The sequence below is a fragment of the Camelus ferus genome, chromosome 10, assembly GCF_009834535.1.
Source record: "Camelus ferus isolate YT-003-E chromosome 10, BCGSAC_Cfer_1.0, whole genome shotgun sequence".
Taxonomy (NCBI): domain Eukaryota; kingdom Metazoa; phylum Chordata; class Mammalia; order Artiodactyla; family Camelidae; genus Camelus; species Camelus ferus.
In genome coordinates this window covers 32,813,188-32,837,473 of record NC_045705.1, presented here as the reverse complement: position 1 = coordinate 32,837,473, position 24,286 = coordinate 32,813,188, and the positions used below count along the sequence as shown (strand labels likewise).

Below are 24,286 nucleotides of genomic sequence, written 5' to 3'. Positions count from 1 at the left end.
GACTATCAAAAGTCTAGAAAGGACCAAGAGGAGGACCAAGAAAGGAAAGGAAATCTTTGTGAGCTATTGAGTAGAAGGGCTCTTATTTTACGTCACTTTTTAAAAATTAGATTTTCATGGTGAGCACTCACAACAGCGTTTATTTCTTTCCAATTTTTTTTCTATTTTCTTGGTAAGAACCCACCATAGAAACAGTGATGTGTGAGCCATGGATACATTTTCAAAATAAAGAAGTTTTCACAGAAGTAGTAGGCTCATGTCTAATATCTGCGATTCTAATATAGAACAACATATATTTCCACTATATTAAACAGGTATTTATAGTTTCATAGAGTAATATTCAAACAAAATCATGTCCTTTTTTAGTAACCTATAGTTTTTCTCAGCCATTTATCATTTTAATCCTAGTTCAAGGTGCTGAAATTAGTAGCTTTTCAATTAGAGAAATTTTTGAGATTTATTTTATGTCTGAAGGCTTCAGAAAGTTTGTACTGCTGTTTACCATGCACCTCCCTTTAGATGATGTTCTTTGCAAACCAAGGAGTCCTCTCATTGTATATATATTGTATATATACATATCAGGGTATGTATATATCAGTCCTCTCATTGTATATATATATATCAGGGTAAAGGAAACTCACTTTGAGTTTATTAAATGAGTTTCCTTTACCCTGATGTCAGTAACTGTAAGCCGAGCTGTGTATCTGCATATATAAGATGCTAAAAATGTGTCTTTAGTGGTAGAAATGCAGCAAACTAAGCCTGTTGTTGATATGGGCTTCTCTGGTTCTTTAAAATATTTTGGAGTAAGCACAGGTGGATAACTTTGTTGTCAGAGAACAAGAAGCCATTCTCTTTAGTTCAACATTTAGTGAGGGCTGAGGAGAAACAAGTTGGTGCAAGTCCCTTCCTCAGGTTAATCTGCTGTAAAATAGCTGAAATGCAGCCCTTTCAAGGAGGCGTCCATCCTTTGGGTGTAAGCACTTATAGGATGAAGCTAGAATAGATCAGGGGTCCACTTAATGGAGAATCTTGATAGGGTAATTATTACTACATTTACCATATCAACTTGAGTTTGATCAGCCTCTTCTCAAGAGCTAATGAAACTAGTAGAAGCCCCACAACCCATATATGGCACACAATGTGTACGTTAAAGGTGGGCTGTCTCAGTGTGAAGTTCTTTCTTCCATTGAATTTCTCTCTCTCTCTCTTTTTTTTTTTTTTTTGGAAGGGAAAGTAATTTGGTTTACCTATTTATTTTTAGAGGCAGCACTGGGGATTGAACCCAGGACCCTGTGCAAGCTAAGCATGCACTCTACCACTGAGCTATACCCTCACTTTCTTTGTTCCATTTAAGGTGAAGGTATTTGCTAATCAAATGAATGATATGTAGAAAATGGCCAACTACTGAGCAGTTTGAATGTGCTTAACATAGGCTGAGTCTCAGTCTTTCTGAGGCTCCATTTATATTCAGCATTGGGCAGTGGAAAGGAAACCAGCAGAACTGGGGTGAATTCTTGTCCTACCAGTTAATAGAGACAAAGGGTGTAACCTCTTTCAGCCTCAGTTCCTTCCTCTGTAACATTGAGATCCCAGAACTGCTTAGAATTTAATGATATTCATCAAAACACCGTTTATAATCAAAAGTTTGGAAATAGGGTTAAATAGATACAGCACATTCTTATTATGGATCAATACACAGTCCCAAAAGGTGAGATAAATATATACTTTTACCAAAAAAGTGCCTATGTATTATTATCAAATGATAAAAGTTGTAGAATAATAGGTACAGCATGGACCCTTCTAAAAACCAAATTTTCTCTCACTCCCATTCTCTCTTTTGATTTCATTTTTTATTTATTTATGAATGAAGGTCAGGAAAAAAACACACCAAACTCTTAAGTAACGAACTCTTACTTAAGTAACCAAACTCTTTTTTTAAAAATTGAAGTATAGTCTATTTACAATATTCTATTAGTTTCTGAGGTACAGTATAATGATTCATATATATATATATATATACATGAATTCATATATACACACACACACATACATACATGTACTTTTTCATATTCTTTTTCATTATAGGCTATTACAAAGTACTGAATATAGTTCCCAGTGTTATACAGTAGGACCTTGTTTATCTGTTTTATACATAGTAGTTAGTATCTACAAATCCCAGACTCCCAATTTATCCCTCTTCCCCTTCCCTTTTGGTAACCATAAGATTGTTTTCTATGTCTGTTGAGCCTGTTTCTGCTTCGTAAATAAGTTAATTGTGCTATTCCTTTAGCTTCCACACATAAGTGATATCATACGATATTTGTCTTTCTATGTCTGACTCACTTCACTTCATATGATAATCTCTAGGTCCATCCATGTTGCTGCAAATTACACTATATTATTCTTTTTATGGCTAGTAATACTCCATTGTGTATGTGCGTGTGTGTGTGTGTGTGTGTGTGTATCTCACAACTTATCCAATCATCTGTTGATGGACATTTAGGTTGCCTCCATGTCTTGGCTATTGTAAATAGTGCTGCTATGAACATTGGGGTGCAAGTACCTTTTCAAATTAGAATTTTCTCCAGATATATATGCCCAGGAGTGGGATTGCCGGATAAGATAGTAAGTGCATTTTTACTTTTTTGAGGAATCTCAACAGTTTTCCATAGTGGCTGTACCATATTACAATCCTAACAGCATTGTAGGAGGGTTCCTTTCTCTCCACAGCCTCTCCAGTATTTATCATTTGTGGATATTTTAATGATGGCCATTGTGACCAGTGTGAGGTGATACCTCATTGTAGTTTTGATTTGCATTTCTCTGATAATTAGTGCTATTGAGCATCTTTTTATGTGTCTATTGGCCATCTCAATGTCTTCTTTGGAGAAATGTCTGTTTAGGCCCTCTGCCCATTTTTTGATTGTGTTGTTTGTTTTCTTGTTATTGAGCTGTATGAGCTGTTTGTATATCCTGGAAGTTAAGCCCTTGTCAGTTGCATCATTTGCAAACAATTTTTTTCCATTCTGTAGGTGGTCTTTTTGTTTTCTTTTATTTCTATTGCCGGGGTAGACTGCCCTAGGAGATCATTGCTAAAATTTATGTCAGAGAATGTTTTGCCTATGTTTTCTTCTAGGAGGTTTACAGTATCTTGCATTATGCTTAAGTCTTTGAGCCATTTTGAGTATATTTTTGCGTATGGTGTGAGGGAGTGTTCTAACTATTGATTTACAGGTGGCCGTCCAGCTTTTCCAACACCACTTGCTGAAGAGACTGTCTTTTTTCCATTGTTTATTTTGCCCCCTTCATCAAAGATATATTGACTGTAGGTGTGTGGGTTTATTTCTGGGCTCTCCATTCTGTTCCATTGATCCATATGTCTGTTTTTTGTGCTAATACCATGGTGTTCTGATTACTGTAGTTTTGTAGTATTGTCTGAAGTTTGGGAGAGTTATTCCTCCAGCTTCATTCTTTTTCTTCAGTATTGCTTTGGCAATTTTGAGTCTTTTGGGACTCCACATAAATTTTAGCATTATTTATTCTATTTCTGTGAAAAATGTCCTGGGTAGTTTGATAGGGTCACAGTAATTCTGTAGATTGCTTTGGGTAGTATGGCCATGTTAACAATACTTATTTTTCCAACACAAGAGCATGGGATACCTTTCCATTTCTTTAAATCATCTTTAATTTCCTTTATGACTGTTTTATAGTTCTCAGCGTATAAGTCTTTCACCTCATTGGTCAAGTTTATTCCAAAGTATTTAACTTTTTTGATGTGGCTTTAAAAGGGATTTTTTTTTTTACTTTCCTTTTCTGATATTTCATTGTTAGTGCAAAGAAATGCAACAGTTTCTGTATGTTAATCTTCTATCCTGCTACTTTGTTGAATTTGCTCGTCAGCTCTACTGGTTTTTGTGTGGAGTCTTTAGGGATTAAGTACTCAAATTCTTAAATTATTCATAGGTGTGGGATTGGATGAGAGAAAACTTCAATTTTTAAATTTATAAACTTCTGCACTTTTGCTTTCTTTTAAAAGTGGTAATTGATAATGTTTCTTGTTTTAAAAATAAAGATGACCATTTACATTTTATGGATTCATTGATTTGCTAAGTCTTAAGTGTATCATATATTTTGTTTTCTTTTTTGTTTCAGGTTTAATTTGTTTGCATTTGTGTGGGTCACTTGATCATTTTTAAGAATTTCATTTTGATTTATCTATAGTGGTTTTACTGCAAATCTATATAGTTTTTTTATAAAATAGTTGCCACTCAAAGTTTACATTATATGTACATAGCTGGTGTTACATTTAACAGTTTGAGTGAAATGTGGAATACACTGGGAATCATATTCGTCAAGGTTAAAGTTTTTGCCTTATTGTCAAACATAATTTAGAAACTTGAAGAGAAAGAAGGTCTGCTGTTTTTACTCATATTTTTATTCTTTCTTTGCTCTCTCTTCTTTCTTTATGTTCCAAGATTCACTTTTTAAATACCAATTAAAAGGAAGAATTTGACCAGGTGGAAAGAACAAAGCAGGTTTCTGTACACAGCAATTAAATGCTTTTGAATTGCTGTGTACCGGAAAGCTACTTCAAATGTAGTGATACATATACGTTTCGAGGAAGAGAAAAATATATACTTGTGCAAACATTAATCAAAAATGAAAGAGTGGCTACATTAATATCAGAGAAAGTAGACTTCACAGCATAGAAAACTACCAAGGACAAGTGAGAGACAACATGTAATGATAAAAGGGTTAACCTACCGAGAAGAAATAGGAATCTTAGGGTGTGGGCACCAAAGACTAGAACTGCTATTTAAATATGATGCAAAAACTGACAAAACTGAAGGGAGAAATACATAATTATAATCAGATACTTCAATACTCCTCTCTCAACACTTGATAGAGAAACTAGACTGAAAATTACAAGGATATAGAAAACCCAACATCATCATCAACCAACAGGATCTAATAGACATTTATTGAACACTCCACCTAAAAGAGAATATACACTTTTTTCACAGTGCTAGAAGTATATATACCAAAGTAGATCATATCCTAAGCCATAAAAAATCCTTCATAAATTTAGAAGAATTGAAATCATAGTGTACCTTCCCTGATCATGATGATATCAAATATGGGAGCTCCATGTACTAGCTTTGCAACTTCTCATGAATGTATATTTATTTCAAAATAAGAAGCTAAAAAATGAAGGAGAGGAAAATGTAAAATCTGCTTTGCAATGTTGTAAGGTGCAAGTGAGCAAACTTAGGTAAACTTGCCTGCAGAAGGCTAGATATTGTATTACGTGCTCAAAGAATGGCCATAGTAACACATGCAAATGTTTATTTAAGGGCATACAATATTGATTGACTGATCAATTAATTCACTCAACTATTTGCTCGATTATGTCCTTTGCTAGGCAATGCTCAGCCCAACTGAGTGACCTCACTGCATTTCCATTACATCACCAGTGATGAAGTGATTGCTCCTGGTCTTGGGGCAAGGCATGGTGGAACACTGACCCTCACCCTTTCACTCTGCTGCTCCCTGCACACACTGCAGTGATACACGTCTCATGTTGAAAAATAGGATTTACTTTGTTTTACTTACACCAAAGCTGTCTCCAGATTCTCTTTCTGCAAATGATGGAGGCTGATTGCTCACCAAGTCTCTCTGCATGGTTCCTTCCAGTTGGGAGTTTATAGCTGGGACCTAAGGGCTCAATATTGGATCCCTTGAGAACCCGAGCTTCCAGGGCCTGCAATGGAATCGGAAAAAACAACATTCATTAGTTATTCTCTGCTGTATAAGAGTTCAGACTGCCAGAGGGGACAAAATATATTTTTGTGTTATTGCCTTTAGGGACTTCCTGGTTTCGTTGTTAAGAGTTGCCCTACTATTGACAAATTACCTTCCTTCTCTCCCTTCCTTTCTCCCTCTGTGTTTTCCTTTCTCCTTGTCTTCCTTCTTTCTTACCTCTCCCCTTCCTTCCTTCCTCCCTTTCTCCCTTCCTCTTTTCTGGCTTCTTGCCTTCCTTTTTGTGGGGAGGTGTATAGCCAATCATCCACATGGTTAAAAATCCAGATGTACCAAAGTGCACAGAGTGAAAAACAAGCTGCCTATCCCTTGATTCTCAATCTCTAGTTTCCCTCCCTGGATATCGTCATTGTTACAATTTCTGTATTCTTCTATATTAGCCTTGCATTGCTTTTGAAAACATACTAACATTATATTCTTTCTTCCTCATCAATAAAAATGACAGTGTATCACCCACATAGTTCTGCAACTTGCATTTCACTTAATATTCTTAGGTGATCTACATGGAAAAAGAAATCTCACTCTTTATTGGCTGTATAGTATTTTATTGAACAGCTGCATTGCTTAATATGTTTAATTAAACTCTCTTCTCTATTGGTACATATTTAGATGGCTTCCAATTTTTACTAAAAAAAGTTATAATAAATATATTAACGAGCATAAGTGTGGGATTAAAGGATATTTAGAAGGATAAACTCCAGGTCAAAGAGTGTAAAACACTGTACGTTTTGATAGATATTGCCCAACTGTCCTTCAGAAGTAGGCTCTGTCAATTTAAATCATTTCTAGCAAGTCTAGAGTGACTATTTCTGCAAATATTCTCTAATACAATGCTGATAACAGTCTCATACATAAAAACAGTATATTTTAGTCTTATTTGCTGTTTTCTCCTGTAAACCAGATTGAATATCTTTTTCCATGTCTGAGAACCATTAGTATTTCATTTTCTGTGAATTATGTTTATATATGTTGCCCTCTTAAAAATATTTTGCTTTTATACTGATGTTTTGAGTCAAGAACCCTTACTTCCTTATAAAATTTGCAAACATGTATTTCTTAATATTAATCATTTTACATTGCTAATTTTATATTTTACATGCAAAAAACTTTGATTTTTATGCAGCAAAGTTATTTTCAATTTTTTTGTTATATTTATTAAGGCCTTATTCACTTTAAAGTTTTTAAAATACACTTTAAAACTGCCCTTAAGGTTAAGTATTGATTGATTGATTGACTAATTGATTTACAATCTAAAGTTATATTATTTTACTCATTAACCTTAAATATGTAACATGTGTATTTCTAACCAAGTCTGAACTATTCATATCTTTAGCCCTGAAAAAGATATAATTTCTAATAGGTATTTTTACCTACATCTGAAAAGCTCAATCTTAAATTCCAAGGTATTTTGACTAGAATTTTCATTATAATTACATTGAATATATATAAAGTTACTGTTATTATCTTAACACAATCATATAATTTGTGTTAGCCAAAATGTCCTATTGATGGTTTTAATTAATTATAAGTGACATATAACTTTATATTAGTTTCAGGTGTACAGCACAATGATTTGTTTACAAGGCAAAATGATCACCATAATAAATCTAGTTAACATCATTACCATACATAGTTACAGATTTTTTTTCTTGTGATGAGTAAAGATTTACTCTTGTAACAACTTTTGACTATGCAATACAGTATTAACTATAGTCGTGGTGCTATAAATTATATTCCCATTATTTATTTATTTTATAACTGTAAGTTTGTACTTTTTGTCCCCCTTCACCCATTTCATTCACCCTCCACCCCCTGCCTCTGGCAACCACCAATCTGTTCTGTTCTCTGTACCTAAGAGCTTGGTGTTTTTTTGGTTGTTTTTTGTTTTGTTTTCGTTTCAGATCCACATATAAGTGAGAACATACTATATTTGTCTTTTCTGTCTGGCTTATATATTCAGCATCATACCCTTCTGAAGGTCCATCCATATGCCTCCATGCTTTCTGAAGAGAAATTAGCTAGTAATCTTACTGAGAATCCTTTTATATGATCAATCAGTTCTCACTGCTTTCAAGATTCTATCTTTGAATTTTGACAGAATGACTATCATCTGGGTATGTATCTCTTTTCTCTTATTCTACTTGGAGTCCATTGAGCTTCTTGGCTGTGTAGATGAATATTTTCCATATTTGGGAAGTTTTCAGCCAATAAATCTTAAAGTAGATTTTATGTCTCTTTCTTACCTCTCCTTCTGGGACTTCCGTTACCGTATATTGGTATTCTCGATGGTGTTCTACAGATGTTTCAGAATCTGCTTATTTTTCTTCATTCTTTTTCATTTCCATTTTCAGACTGGATAATCTCAATTAACCTAGCTTCAGGTAAACTGATTATTTCCTCTGCCTGTTCAGATCTGCTGGTGAGCCACTCCAGTAAATTTTTCACTTCAATAATTTTACTTGTTAACTCCAGAATAGTTGTTTAAAAATTTTATATATTTTAATGATATTCTTTTTCATGAAACATTATTCTCATATTTCTCTTTAGTTCTTTATAAGTGTTTTTTTTTAGTTCTTTGAACATATTTAAAATAGCTGATTTAAAATCTTTGTCTAGTAAATCTAAAATATGAGGTTTCTCTGGGACAGTTTCCATTCATTGGCCATTTTGCCATGTGAGAGTCTTATTTTCTTCATTCTTCTCTTTTCTCACTATTTGTATTGAAAAATAAGTATTTTATAATGATAAACAATGTAGAAATTCTGGAAATCAGATTATCTTTCTCCCCAGCATTTATTTTTGTTGCTTATTTTTCTTGTTAATGTTTGTGTTTAGTGACTTGTCTGAATGAATCCCGTAAAGATTGTATTCCTTTTCATGTGTGGTCATTGAAGTGTCTGCTTAATTACTTTGTGGTCAGCTAGTGATTGGAAGGAGATTTATTTAAATGCCTGAAACCCATAAATCTCCCAGTCTTTGCCAATGAGCTCTGAGTATATGTTGGGTTATGCATTTAATCCTCAGTAAATGTAGTTTATAATGCCACATTTGCCTTCACTTGCTGCTTGAGTGTCAGCCTCAGGGTTAGCCAGACTGAGTGTTTAAGATCTTCTTAGGTCTTTTCATGAACATGAACATAGCCCGGCGCAAGCTCACAGTACTACAGATGGTCATAGTCTTGTAGTTCTTAGGAATATATTGGAAGTTTTCAATATCCTTGTGAAAGTTTCATTCTCCAGCTTTTATTTTTAAGCTTCTGGTTTGCCTATTGTTTGGCTCAACACTTATCTATATCTTTAGGCAGCTGCAATGTTACAGCATGACCTCATATATATATATATTTAAACAAGTTTGCTTGGGAAAAAATCTCTTTGCATTACATGAGAGTTTTGAGTTAGGTCAAATAATGACAGGGGGGTCTTCCAGGGAGCCACCATATGGGTGCAATATTTTTGATCCATGGTTGGTTGAATCGACTAATTCAGAAACTGCAGAAGTGGTAGGAAGAACATAGAGTTATTTTCAAGACCATTGTTTTTGAAAAGACAGTAATTTCGTAATGGAATTGGTTAGTACTTTTTTTGACAATCAGCTTATCATATGTTTGTTGAGCTTTTTTTAAAACTCTGTTCCATTGTTCAATGTGTCTTTCTTATGTTACTATAATGCTGGTCTATATACCACATCTTTAAGCTAGACCTGAAAAGAGGCCGCATAGGCCCTCCAGCTGTGGTCTTCATTTAAACAATGTTTGACCGTTCTAGGCTTTTTGTTCCTCCAAAAGGGCTTGGTGCTTTTTTTGGGGAGAAGGCTGCCCTTTCATTACTTATTCTTTCCATGTTAACTGTTCTTTGATCTCTTCTGTAATAACTTTTTGCCATCAGTATTCTCTTAGTAAAAAGACATCCTTTCCATCAGGTTCTCTAATACATTTAGATATTGCTCAGCTAAGTATTCTTCTCTTATTTTTAAAGGTTTTCTTTGTTTCTTAGTATTATTTTTTGATAAATTAGCATATCATTTATCCATTTTATTGTTACTTTTAACTTCAGAAAATGAATCCTTAGATTTATTATTTCTAACACTTATGTGGTTTTTAATATCAATTAAAATAATTATTACTTTTCTTCTTTCCTTAATCTTATTTTCTTATGCCTTGAAATGTATACTCATTTAATTTATTATTATTTCCTATTTATTAACACAATTACTTATGGAGTTATTAAAATTTTATTTGGACACCCCTGTAGTTTATAGAATTTTACGTGATAGTTGATAAAATATTATATTATATGTATTTGTCAATTTTGTTTTTATTTCATCTTCAACCAAAGGGTTGTTTAAATGAGAGTTTCAGTTTAAAGTGGTAGAATTTTAGTTGTTTTTCACCTTGAAGTTTTACTGTTAAATTCTAGTTCTAAGTCATTGGATCACAGAATATTTTCCATGTATTTCTGATTTTTGGAGTTTATTGTATTGCTGCAATTCTTCTATGGGCACATAAAAAGGAAAGAAGGAAGGAAAAAAGGAACGAAGGGATGGAAGGAGGAAGGAAGGAAAGAAAGAAAAAGAAAGAGAGTAGAAGGAACAAATAAGGATGGTTTCCTGGTTTCAAGCTACTATGAAGATGAAAATCAGTTCTGCCAGTAATCAGACAGTGATGTGTCTAACACAGTGCCAGGAGTCACAGAAAGCCGACCAGAAGCTGCGGGTCTAACTGGACCTCCCAAGTCCACAAGGCAACTGTAAAAAGACTAACAACTCCCACTTCTAAGTGACTGCTACCTTCTCACCAGTGACATACTGTTACTACTTTCCTCCTTCTGCTTCTTGAGCAGTGCTTACCGAGATACCCAGTTGTTGTTCTTCTCCTGCTTTTTGATAGTTTCCAAATCTAGAGAGAGTATCCACTTCCCTAATCCATACTCGGAAACATCAGCAAAGCCCATACACTGCAAAAAGCCCTCTCCCCTTCCTCTTACTGATGTATCCACAGCTTCTGGGGAGTGAGTTGCAGAAGCAAAATAAGTCTAAATTTTGACTCCAAGTGAGTTTCATTGGTAGGCTTCACCAATATAGAGTTTCTGTATATGGTATTTACTCTCATTAATTATGTCAAATAACTCTTCTGTCATTTTATTAAAATTATTTTTCTCAGTTTGATCTACCATGAACTGCAAGAGGTAAATTGACATTTACTATTACAGTAACATGTCTCTTTCATCAGTGTATTTCCTGTTTTTTACTTAATGAATATTAAGGCAATATTATTTAATTTACAGATTTTTCCAAGAATATGTCTGCACAGTCCAATTCCTCTATACAAAGCATTTACAGCCAATACGTTTAAGGATGTTTGTAAAAGGAGACACATCAGAAGGGAAAAAGTTAGAGTTGTCTCTGTCTCCAGAGACGGTTTTGGGTAGTGAAGATAAAGACCTTTCCTTCCTTCTCTGAAGAGGATCTGCTTACATTCCAAGTGAAAGTACAGTTTCTCTCTGCAAAGGAAGATCTGGGCAGGTCCCAGGCAACCTGGAGTAGGATCAGAGCTTCCGAATGTTGCGAGTCTCTTCCAGAGTGCAGAAAAGTGCACTCTGCTACATGGGCTGGTACCGTCTGGTTTCTTTTGATATTGTTCGCGTTATGATTGGATCCATTTCACAGCACTTCTGTGCTCATAATTCCACCCACAATTTGGAACTTCTGGAAATGCTGAAAAAGGCAGTAAACTCTCATCTTCTCAATCCTCTCAGTAGCAACATACTGTGGTTTTACCAGATTAATGAGATTGAGAGAACTACAACATGTGATATCTTTTTGTTCAGACGCCTGGCAATAGGATGGGTGTGCGCTTGATTCTGTCTTTTCCCGAGTGGATGGAACACTCATGCCCAAGCCTAAGTATGACTTCTCAAGTTTCACCTGGATTCCTCCATCTCTCCACATCCTTGGAGACTGAGGGAAATAAGATGCCAATTCTGGGTAAATGAGTCTGTTCTGTAGCACCAAACCCTGCATTACGTCTGGCTGGAGATTCAACTTTCATGTAAAATAAAATTTTACCAAAGTAAGTTGCTATGATCCATATTTGCCTAATTCCTGTGTCAATTTCCTAGTTGGTTACAGACCATGTATAGAAAAGAGGGATATTTCTCCATAATGTCTATGTAGCAATTCGCTCTAGTGTTTTTTCCCTCTTTCCGCATATTTGCTCCAAAAACTGGCTCTTTGACTTATTCTTTATAAAATTAAAATAATGTAGCTATAGAGTCACAGTAAGAGTAACAGCATCTGTCAAGGGAAATCAGAAAAGGTTTTTGTCCTGGTGAGCATTCATGTTATACTTGTTATGGGTACTTTACAACAGTTTTTATACACTTCTCTGTATTTTTCTTTTCTTGTTTAAGGGCAGGTATTTGAAGAAAAAGGCTCCTCAAAATGTACAAAAGCAATATCAAAGACCTTTTCATATGCTTTCTCCTTAAGAAACACATGAATTAGAAACTTATTTACTCATTTAAGATGTTTTCATTACATTTCAGATCTACTGATATAATTAAGGAATGCCTTTGTAACCCACAGATATTTGCCATCCCTTCTGCTGTTGGGAAATAAGAGAAAACTGTTGGTTTGCTTGTTGAACTGCACTGACTTAGTAACTGATGTTCAAACTAGAAGCACTTCTTTCCAACTCCTTTCAGGGCTTCTCTCACGTCTTGGTTTCTCAGGCTGTAGATGAGGGGGTTTAACATGGGGATCATAACACCATAAAACACAGAAGCCATTTTTTCTTGCTCTGAGACTCTATGGTACTATGGTGCAGATACATGTAAGAGAGCGTCCCATAGAAAATGGTGACCACTGTCAGATGGGAGGCACACGTGGAGAAGGCTTTTTTCTTCCCTGCAGCAGAAGAGATCTTCAGGATGGCAGCCAGGATAAATATGTAGGAAAAGATGACAACGCCTACAGTGAACATCAAGTTAAACCCCACAAAGGCTGCTAGTAGCGTGACGCTGAAGTAAATATTGGAGCAGGAGAGGGCAACAATTGGGGGTTCATCACAGAAAAAGTGGTTAATTTTATTGGATTTGCAAAAGTTCAGTGAGAAAGTAAAACTTGTTTACAGAAGCATTTAGGAAACCCATGAAGTATGAGACAACTAAGAGCTGAACGCAGACTCTCTGGGACTTGACTGTTGCATAGTGGAGGGGGTTACAGATGGCCACGTAATGGTCCACCGCCATAGCAGCCAGGATGAAGCAGTCACTTGTTACAAAAGTACCATAGACAAGGAGTTGCACTATACATCCTACGAATGAGATGGAATCTATTTTGCTCATCAAATTCTGCAACATCTTGGGAGTGATAGCAGATGCATAACAGAGATCAACAAAAGCCAAGTTTTGGAGGAAAAAGTACATGGGGGTGTGAAGGGAAGACTCAATCTTGATGAGTAGGAGCATGCCAATGTTACCCACTAGGGTGAGCACATAGATCACTAGAAATACTATGAAGAGGACATGCCAAGACTTGTGTTGACCAGCAAATCCCAGGAGAATGAATTCAGTCACTTTGGTGCCATTGTTTTGTTCCATGGCTGGCAAAGATGAAATATTAGCTGAAAAGGCGCAAAGAAAGAAGAGCAGAGAAAGCTAAGACCATCATGATCATCTACCTAATTCTGGAATTGAAAATGGTATAACATCTAATCTCATAGTGGGGTCAGAGAATATTTTCTGTGACATAATTAACTCAGATTTTAAAGACTGAACCTTGACACCTGACTCAGATATTTTCATTTACAGTTGAGGGAAGTTGTCATGGTTTGGTATCTATGTTTTTCAGGGTGCAGAGTAATTGGTATTTCATAAATCTATCAATTCAGCAACAAATGAAATATACATAGACATTTAAGTATGCTTTCTTTTATGCTCACTATATTTTAATTAGAAACCCAACTTGCTTAAATACTAAGCATTATATTTGAAATCTTCACATATCCATAGATTTCTAAATGATCTTGCTCACAATTATCTCCATATTTTCATTTTATCCTTTTGCCTTCCTTAGTAACTCTTCTCTGCCACGATGGTCTCATGGAGTTGTAGAATCCTTTATGGAAGTGTTTATCAAGGTATTACGGTAAAGGATAATTTTCTTTGTAAAATTTCCAATCTGTTGAGGCCCTGTATTTTTATAAAATGCAATAAAAAGGTCTCAGCATTGTCAAAATTCTGTGATAGTTTAAATGATTGATCTCACTTTCAGTGGTTATCTCATCATAGAGCAGAAGCAGAATCTAAGCACAGGTGCTGGTCCAAGGACCACACACTGAGTAGCGCTGCTCTACGTGTCCATCCAATATAAGCACCTATGAGCTTCCCTAGTGATGGGTAGCAGATTGCCTACAACTTTTTCCCACTACAAAGAACTCAGTGTGAAATTTTTCTAGGGTATATTCCTGGGAGAACATTTTTGAGTCTGGGGGTGTGCACACATTTAACTTGACCACGTTTTTTCCAGATCACTCTTCATAATGCATACACCATCTACATCCCTACAATTTGTGCGTGGGGGTTTCCATGTTGTCACTTTCCAGTGAACACTGGTATTTTCCTAATCTTTTTTTGCCAGGAAAAACAAGTGTAATGTGTTATATACTTTCTATTTGTTTTCTTTCCATTTAATGACAAGTAAATTGGATCACTGTCTAATGTTCTTAGAATTTTGGGATTCTAATTTTTTTTTTGGTAAACTGCCAGTTTATATTTTTTGTAGACGTTTGTATTGACTTGATTTTAGACATTCTTTGTTTATCCAAGATTTGAATTCCTTGTCAGTTTTTGACTTAACAGATTTCCCTCACATTTTATCACCTTTTAATTTTGCCTACACCATCCTTCATAGAACAGTAATCCTTAAATTAAAATAATAACTATCATTTTTTTTTTGATTTATGTTTTGTTCTTTTGAGAAGTAAATTTCATTCCCTAGTTCATTTCCCCAAGATAGTAAAAAGCAATAGTAAAAGGTTTTTTTTTTTTTTCCATTTTAGGTTACTGGCACATGGTATCTGTGGCATCATGGCATTTATATCATATGTATAATTTAATAAATTTTACTTGCACTTTCTTAATATTTATTTAAAAAAGCAGGCAACAGGAGAGTGATAGTAGTCACTGTGTGTGTCTCTGTGTGTATATGTGCAAAATATTTAAAGATTTTTAAACCATTAACTGACTTGACTTTATTTAAAAATTTACACACACACTCTAGACACAATTATGGTATAGGAACTTTTTACCAAACGTTTTTGGAACAAATAATTCTAATATCAAACAATCTTTTCCTGTAAGTCACAAAAGAAAACACTCCACATTTCATGAAGCTAATGTAACCTTGATACCTAATTAAAGTTTGAGAAAAGAATATTAGAACCTTTTCACTTGTAAAAATAGATGCAAACAGTGTTTAATAAATACATATTCAACAATCAAATCCATCCATTCATAAACAAACAATTGCTAGGATCTCAAAGAGGCTCTGAGTGAATGGCTATTTTTTTCTTTTTCGAGGGTTTGAAAAAGTTGAGAAATAAAAGATAGTGTATATATATGGAGACCATTATATCACCTTCAGACACCTGGGGGAAGACTTCAATTTTATTAGTCAAGTTGCTTGCTCCCAATGAACACCGTAAGCAGACAGGCTTATCCACCCAGTCTTGGTGGCAGTGACGCGGGCAGCCCTCTTGCACACTGTGGGGAAGCACCTCTGAAATGCAGGGGCCCGTGGGCTTCAGAAGCCTGGCTGCTCCTGAGGGTGAGGGCAGAGCAGGGCGCGCCAGGTTGTTCTCAGATTTAACAATCAGATAAGCCCCTCCACCTTTCTAGGAACCAAGTGAATAAAATGGGGACAGGGTGGCCATGATTACACAGATTGAGCTCCTTTTGCAGGAGAGAAACATCAGGAACAGGGACAAAGTATTCTCCAGCAGCAGTCATGACCAAGTTGTACCAACGTGATGTTTCCCCTCATATTAGTTTACAAATTCAGTGCAATTTCAGCGAAATGCTTGAGAGAATTTCATGTTCACCTTCACAAGCTTATAAAACTTATATGGAAGAGAAAAGAGCTAAACATAGCTAAGAGAATTTCAATGGATAAAAGGGAGGGATTTGCCCTATCAGAAATCAGAACTTAATATAAAGCTACAATAATAGAGACAGTGTGGCACTGGTGTGAGGAGAGACAAGCAGGTCAATGGAACTGTGAGAAAGCCCAGAAACAGGCCCACAAGGCACTGAAGCTTGAAGCATGAGAACAGCGGCACGGGCAACAATGCAAATGGCCCCATAAACCGTGGCGCTGAAGTGTTTATACACATGAATGACTTACACTGTGTTTCTACTTCTCGTTGTATCAATTCCAAATGGATTAAAGACTTAAGTTGTGAAGCTGTGAGAGTGAAACACAGCAGACTACCTTCCCCCTAACTACGCAGTAAAAAATCTAAATAAGACCTGAGTGCATAAAACATAAAACACAGAAAATTCAACGATATCTAACTTAAAAACACCAATATTATGAAAGAGAAGAGACCTGGTAATTACTAAAATTTTACTCAGGTAAATTTATTTGAAACACATATAAAGGTCAAAGAATTAGTATCCAGTACATTTAAGTAATTTCTGTAAACTGCCCCACGTGAAAAATTCACAAAATGTATAATCAGGATCATTATAGGAGAGACTTAAATGGCCAATAGAAATATGGATATACGCACAGCTCATCAGTTATCAGATAATTATTATTAATTATATTAATATCACATTGAAATACTATTCTATAGTCCTCAGTCTAAAATGCAAAGTTTAGGTTAGAATGTACACTCACGTATTTCTGGCCAGAAGGTAAATTAGAATGGTCATGTTGGAGACATACTTGGAAATATTAATAAAATTAAATATACACCTTCTTTTGATCCAGAATTTCAACTATAGGTACATATTCTAGATAAATTTACAGGCTACACAGACACACACACACGTAAGGGTATCTATGAATACGGGTACATATAAATATATACACAGAAGAATACTCCTAGCAGTGTGCTCGAATATAGAAAAAAATAAGAACTATTAATAAATCAGTGAGAATTCAGTGAACTGGTGCCACAACATCCATGTGGACACATTTCTTACACGGAATGCTGGGTACTGAAAAGGAAGTTGGGGAACTTACATGTTGGTACATCAATGGTTGCTACCTTATTTTAAATATATTTTTATGCATCTTAAATATTTTGTCACAAAGACAAACCCCACCCCCACACCTCAGTAGAGGGCTCCTCACTCCGATGTGGGTAACTCTGGGCAGGGCTGTAGCTCAATGGACGGGAGTGTGAGTTTGGGGTAAGAAGGTGCCTTTAGAGGTGGGGAGTATAGCAAACCCACCTGTGGGGATGTGGGCAATCTGGTTCTCTCAAACATCTTGAGAAATAAACAGAGTGGGGTAACTCTGCGGTGCCAGAACAAGAAACAATTCTCCTCTTTTGACATTTAGTGACAGCTAAAGGCCAGTAAGTGTGTGTGAGCTGCCTCTTGAGGTAAATTTATTGTAAAACAGCTTCTTAACTGCAACCCTTTCAAGGAGGCTCCCATCCAGTGTGTGGAAGCACTTGTCAGAGGAAGCTAGCATTGGTCGTGTGTCCACTTAAACTAGAATCTTGATGAGATAATGACATTTACCATATTAATTTAATCCTTTTGAATTAGAGTAAAATGTATGACATGACATTTTTCAAGAGTTATGCAAAAACCAGTACAAAGGACACAACACAACACACATGCACGCACACACACACACACACAAGACAAGAACACAAGTATTTTGAACAGGCTTAATCTGTACTGAATCCTGGAGACTCCAAAGCTTCACTTACATTCAGCATTGTGCAGCAGAAAGCACCTGGGTTTGAATTCTGATCCCACTACTTCATAGAGACAAATGACGTCACCCCCTCAGCCTCAGTTCTACACAGAATCACTTAGAAGATAATAGTGCTCATTGCGACACTGATTACAATGGCAAAAGTTTGGAAATATAGTTAAATAAGTCAGAGTAGATTCGTATTATCAATCAATACACATGAGGAATAAACACTCTTAGGGAAAGGTGCTCATACCGTATTGCCAGATAACAGAGCAAGTTGCAGAATTATATGCAGTGTGGGCCCTCTTAAAATAAACTTGAAAAAAAATCTCCATTCTCTCTTTTTCTCATTTTCTTTATTTATAAATGAAAAAGCTCTAGAAGGATTCACACCAAACTTTTAATGGCTATCCTTTGTCACAGGAATGGAGAGAGGGTCTTTAAACTTGTAAACTTCATCAGCTTTTCATTTTGAAATAGCTTTATTGTTTTAAGAAGGAAGAAAAAGGGAAAGAAGTAAAATCTGCTTCTTAATGATGTGACCTCAAGTCACTGATGTGATTTATGTAAATTTCCCAGCTGACGGTCATGCTTCGAATGGGACTCAAAACTGGTCATAACATATGCAAATAACACACTAAAGCCATATACTGTTCATTCATTCATTTGTTTGTCTAATCTTTCAATCATTTGTTCATTCACATCCACTCAATCCAATTCAGGTCCCTCACTCCATTTCCATTGTGTCACCAGGGAGAAGTGATTACCCCTGGTCTTGGCTGAAACTTACTAGAACTTTGTCTCTGACCCCTTGGCTCCACCGTTTCCAGCACACAGTGGGAGGACACATGGCTCATTTTGAAAAATAGGCTGTGCTTTGTTTTACTTACACTGGGGCTGCATCCAGATTTTCTTTCTGCAACTGGTACAGACTGATGGCCACCAGGCTCTCTGTGTGCTTCCTTCTAACTGGGGAGCTTAAAGCTGGAGCCTGAGGGATCAATACTTGCTCCCTTGAGAACCTGGGCTTCCAGGGGCTGTAATGGAATTGGAATAAACAATGTTCAGTAGCTATTTTCAGCTGAAGAACATTTAAGTTTTCTCTAGAGAAGTACATTTAATCATGTTACTGTCATCAGGGACTTTTTGTGTGTTGCTTTGTTGATAGAACAACTCCTTTAAAATTTTTTTCTTGCCATGAATCAAGTTGAGCAATTTTTACGATGTTTAAAAAATTGTCTTCAAGTCTAGAAAACTGACCTTGTCATGATGTTCAGCAACAAACATAGCTATCTGGAAAAAAGAAATCCAAAGCTAATCTAAATTTAAGTCCCTATGTCCCTAATGTAACAAATTGAGTTACTACTACTTAAATAATTATTTATATTACTACTTTGATCATTTTTTAAATTTGAAGTAAAATTTTACTCTTGATTCCTTTTTTTTTGTCTAATAATGTTTATATTAAAAAAAAATCAGTGCTGGCTAAAGACACCCATTCATCCTGTGACACTTCATAACTTCAGAATATTTCAGGTAACAATCTATGGAATACAAGAGTTTGAGGAGTGTTTGGCTATATTGCTGCTAGAGTTAGAGCTTTATTCAATGAAAGGTGAAAGCTAGATTCAATGAGCCTGTAGCTTCTTGTCTCTAGGAGACTTACTGCCAAAGTCTGGTGAACTGACATTCAGTATTCCTTATTGCAGGACTAGCGTCTCAGTTAAGAATGTGTTCCACTGTGAGTAGATAAAAATCCAACTTACTTTGACTGCTACTTTTATAAAAACAAGGACTTATAGCAACAGCCTGGAAGTCAGGACTCACACTTCTGTGATGTGCTTGGTCTCTCCCACATGCTGGTTGCCTCACTGTCTATCATGTCTGCTACGGTGCCAGACATCACACACCCTTTCAAAGCAGGTGAGAGGAGTCCTGGAGGTAAAGATCCAGGACAGAGTGACAACCACATGCACACTCTTGACCAGGAAGAGAAAAGCTTTGCCCACATCTAGCGGACTTCTACTTCCATTGCGTTGGCGTGAACTGTGTTACACGGAGCAGCAGAAATCTCTGTCCCGCACCACAGACCCTCAGCTACTGGGTTTCAGTGCATCCGTGTGTGCGGCCGTGTCTGTGCTGCCCGGGGCAGGCTTCCTGTGGCACCTCTGCTCCCTGCTTCTCAGGAGTATCTCAGAAGCTGTGGAAGATGCTGGGTGACCACCAAGCAATGGGGGAGGGGAAGCAAATTACTGTCTTCAGCTGTTGTCCTTCAGAGGGACAGCTGTGGAGACATTCTACGTAGTTTACCAAAGTCCCCTGTGGGATTGAGGTCCAGGTCCCAGGGTGTAAGGCAGCTAGTTATTCACCCTTTCCTTGCTTTTGTCCTTCTGTACCTCACTCTTCCTGCTCCTCTCTGAGCCACTTAGAATAGCCCCCTTCAGAGAGATTAACAAACTGTACAGTCTGTGGGAACAGTTCCCATAGGGCTGATGTCAGTTCAGACAATAGTCAAAAGTCAAGGGTCATCAGAGCTGCTCGCATTTGTACCTGGCTGCAAATAAGGGGTCTCCACAATCACCCTCAGGTTTGATAATTTACTGGAATCCACTCAATATTATTGACAATGTTTGCATCTCCCCCCCACCAAATTCATCTATTGAAATCGTAACTCCCTGTGTGGTGGTATTAGGAGGTGGGGTTTGGAAAGTATTTAAATCATGATGGTTCAGGCCTCAAGAATGGACTAATGCCCTGAAAAGAGTCCCCAGAGAGTTCTCCAGCTCTTCTCCACCATGTGAGGACATAATGAGAGGCTGGCAGTCTGCTACCCAGAATGGGGCTCTCACCAGACCTCAACCGTGCTGGCACCCTGATCTCCAGAAATGTGAGAAATAAATTCCTGTTGTTCAGAAGCCACTCAATCTATGTAATTTGTAATAGAACCTGAACTAACACATCTGGAAGGCACTACACATACAATTACAATTTTATTACAGCAAATAGACACAAATCATAACCATCTAAACAAAGATACACAGAGGGAAATGTCTGTGAGGTTCCAAACTTGAAGCCCCCACCCCCCTCAGGGATGCATCGCCCGCCGGGGTGTCTGTGATGCGCACGGAGTGGGGCCACCTCAGGAGGCTCACCTGAGCCTTTGGTTTGTTCCTTTTGGGGCTCTCTGTCATTGTTCATGTGGATGATCTTTAGTTCTCAACCCCTCCTGGAGGTTCAGGGCAATGCCCTTAGTCCCCAGTTCCTCTGGAGGTTTGAACAGACAGGGCATATCCCATAAATCACACTGTTGAACTTTCCAGTGGCCAAAGCCTCCAGGCAAACAAACACACTCCTATTAGGGATGACATTCCAGGGGCTTTGAGGTCACCTCCCAGTAGCTGAAGGCACAGAGCGACCTTTCTTCAGGTAAGATTAATTCTTCACTACACACCCCCCACATACATTCCCTTTACTCAAGGCCATGTCTCAGAAACATAAATTAAGACATGTACCACTCTAGCTACAGTGAACGCTGAGAAGTATCTATTTACCTGGCTGCATCTCCTTCCACATAACACTGGGTCCTTTTTAGGAAGAAATAAGGAGAGAATGGAAATGGACAGAAAAACAAGCATATTTTGCCACAGCTAGTGAGTACACACGGGGATAGGTGAATAGATTGTTCATCTTTCAGCTTTTGTAAGTATTCTCTTCCCCAGGTCATTCTTGTTCAAAACTTTTATGGTGATACTATATACATTTTTTTCCATCGTGGTATAGACTAATATTTTTCTATAGTGTTAGCCATCTTTGCTAGTCCTTGATCTCAAATTTTGGTTGAAGAATTGAGCCTCTATCATAATGGCTTATAGACAGCTGGTGCACCCCCAAAGCTCTCATAATATGGGATGTTACAAAACAGTTAGCTGTACTATGCTGTACTGGCATTATTCCTCATTGTAGTGGACATGGTCGGTTTTTTGGGTGCATTCACTGTTCACTGTCTCAGTAAGCATTTCATGAGTACTTATTATATTCCAGAACTAATAGACACTGGGGTTACAATAGTGAGCAAAATACAAATTACACTGTGTTTACAGAGATTAAATTTGAATTGTTTCTGATCTATACACCTATGGCAATATAAATCATATCCTAATCAAGGTGTCAGCTAAAAAAAAACATTTTTTTTCCAGGCAGGCACAGGGTGTGGTAGATTATAAAAATGGCCACAAGTCCTTTCTTTCAGTAGAGCCACAGCATTTCAATGTGATGTTTCAGGTCCTTCCATTAAGTGGTAGATCAGTTACTCCAAGTCTTTGAATCTGGGTTGTCCATGTGACTTACTATGGCCAATGTAGTACCAGCAAATATCAGAGAAACACTCTCCACTTTGAATGCTATACTTCCTGTATTCTACTAAGCTATCTACTGAAGAAGGTATCACTGGTTTAAGAGGTGAACGCAATCCTTATTTCATAAACATTAAATATGGTCAAACATCTCTACTGCATACTTTGGTGTGCTGAATTCTAACCCTGGGATCCAATCTAGAAGAATTTCTTCCCCATCACTTTTAGAGCTTCTTTTACCTCCTTATTTCTCAGACTATAGATCAGGGGGTTCAACATGGGAATCACAATGCCGTAAAATACAGAGGCTACTTTCATGTTCGCCTGGGAATTTTTAGAATGAGGCTGTAAGTACATGTAAGAGAGGGTCCCATAGAAAATGGTGACTGCTGTCATGTGGGAGGAACACGTGGAGAAGGCTTTTTCCCTCCCTGCAGTAGAAGACATCTTGAGGATGGCAGCCAGGATATATGTGTAGGAACAGATGACGACCGACACAGTGAACATCAAGTTAAATCCCACAAAGACTACAAGTAGCATGTTGTTGATGTCAATGTTGGAGCATGAGAGGGCAAGGATTGGAGGAACATCGCAGAAGAAGTGATTGATGGTGTTGCCCTTGCAGAAGAACACTGAAAATGTAAACCCTGTGTGCACAGAAGCATTTATTGTGCCCATGACATATGAACCAGCTACCAATTGGATGCAGACTCTTCGGGACATGACCATGGGATAGCGAAGTGGGTTACAGATGGCCACGTAACGGTCCACTGCCATAGCTGCCAGGAGGTAACAGTCACTTGTTGCAAATGTTGCATAAACCAATAATTGCATGACACAGCCCTTGAATGATATTGATTTGTTTTCTACTACGAAGTTTTGCATCATCTTGGGAGTGATAGCAGAACTGTAACAGATATCAACAAAAGCCAAATGTCGTAGGAAAAAGTACATGGGTGTCTGAAGTCTGGAATCTGTCTTGACGAGTAGGATCATTCCACTATTACCCGCCATGGTGGTCACATAGATGACCAAAAATCCAGTGAAGAGGACATACCGAAACTTGTGTTGGGCACCAAATCCCCGAAGAAAGAATTCAGTCACTTCAGTGCTATTTCCTTGTGTCATGACTATCAAAAGTCTAGAAAGGACCAAGAGGAGGACCAGGAGAAGAATGAAATCTTTGTGGCTTCTTAAACAGAAAGGGTTATATTCCAGTCACCTTTTTTTGACTCAGATTTTCATGGCAAACACTCACAACAGGGTTTATTTCTTTCCAATTTTTTTTTCTATTTTCTTGATAAGAACCCACCACAAAAACAGTGATATGTGAGCCATGGATTCATTTCCAAAATAAGTAAGATTTCATAGAAGAAGACTGTTTTCTAATGTGTGTTAATCTAGGAAACATAGGTTAACACATGTTTCCATTATATTAAACACTGTATTCATATTTGCTTAAACCAATATTCAAATATGATTTTGTATCTTTCAACAACTTATAGCTTTTCTCAGCCCTGTACCATTTGAACCCTGGTCAAGTTCCTGAAGTTAGCAGCATTCACTAGGGTAATTTTCTGAGATTTGTTTATGATCCACATATGAATGGAAGACTTCAGAGAATCTTTATAGTAGTATCCTTAGCATGCAACCCTATGTGTATATATATCTATACATATATTTATACACACACACACACACACACACACATACTCAGTGTGGAGTAATATGTCATGGGCCTTTGCTGAGGCAGAAATGGCCTCATCAGTAGATCTGCCTTCTCTTCTAGGCACACAGTTAGACATCACTTCCAACCAAACTTTCTTAAGCTTGACCAGGACACCCTGTTTGGCCAATGGAACTTGGAAAAAAGGAAAGAATGCTGCTTCTAGGCCTGAACTAGCTCTTCCCTGCTCCCCTCCAACTGAAACCATATGACTTTCTACTCCCTTTATCCCTCATCTTTTGACTGGATAGTGACATTCAGGGAAACTTTCGAAGCCACGTGTTAAGATAAAATACAGGACACTCAGTTAAATCAGAGCTGCAGATAAACCACATAATTTGTTAGTATAAGTATAATTTAAATATTGCATGGAAAATCTATGAAAAATTACTGTTCATTTGAAATTCACAGTTAACTGAGATTTGCATTTTTATTTGCTAAGTCTGGC

General features: G+C 37.0%; 2 protein-coding genes across 2 annotated transcripts; both read right to left on the bottom strand.

Annotated features, from left to right (window-relative positions):
• Positions 1 to 12,494: 12,494 nt before the first annotated feature.
• Positions 12,495 to 13,421, bottom strand: LOC102521869 (olfactory receptor 5AK2). The gene is given in 3 exon segments (XM_006193464.2): positions 12,495 to 12,613; positions 12,616 to 12,947; positions 12,949 to 13,421. Coding segments are annotated over 3 exon segments (924 nt in total).
• Positions 13,422 to 22,310: 8,889 nt separating this feature from the next.
• LOC116666619 (putative olfactory receptor 5AK3) lies at positions 22,311 to 23,240 on the bottom strand. Its single transcript, XM_032490450.1, has one exon. It carries the CDS (start codon positions 23,238 to 23,240, stop codon positions 22,311 to 22,313), a length of 930 nt encoding a protein of 309 aa, XP_032346341.1.
• Between the last annotated feature and the right edge of the window lie 1,046 nt (positions 23,241 to 24,286).

Bases quoted from the DNA above. Each gene is read 5' to 3' on its own strand.
- LOC116666619 (XM_032490450.1), bottom strand. From the start codon at position 23,240: ATGACACAAGGAAATAGCACTGAAGTGACTGAATTCTTTCTTCGGGGA.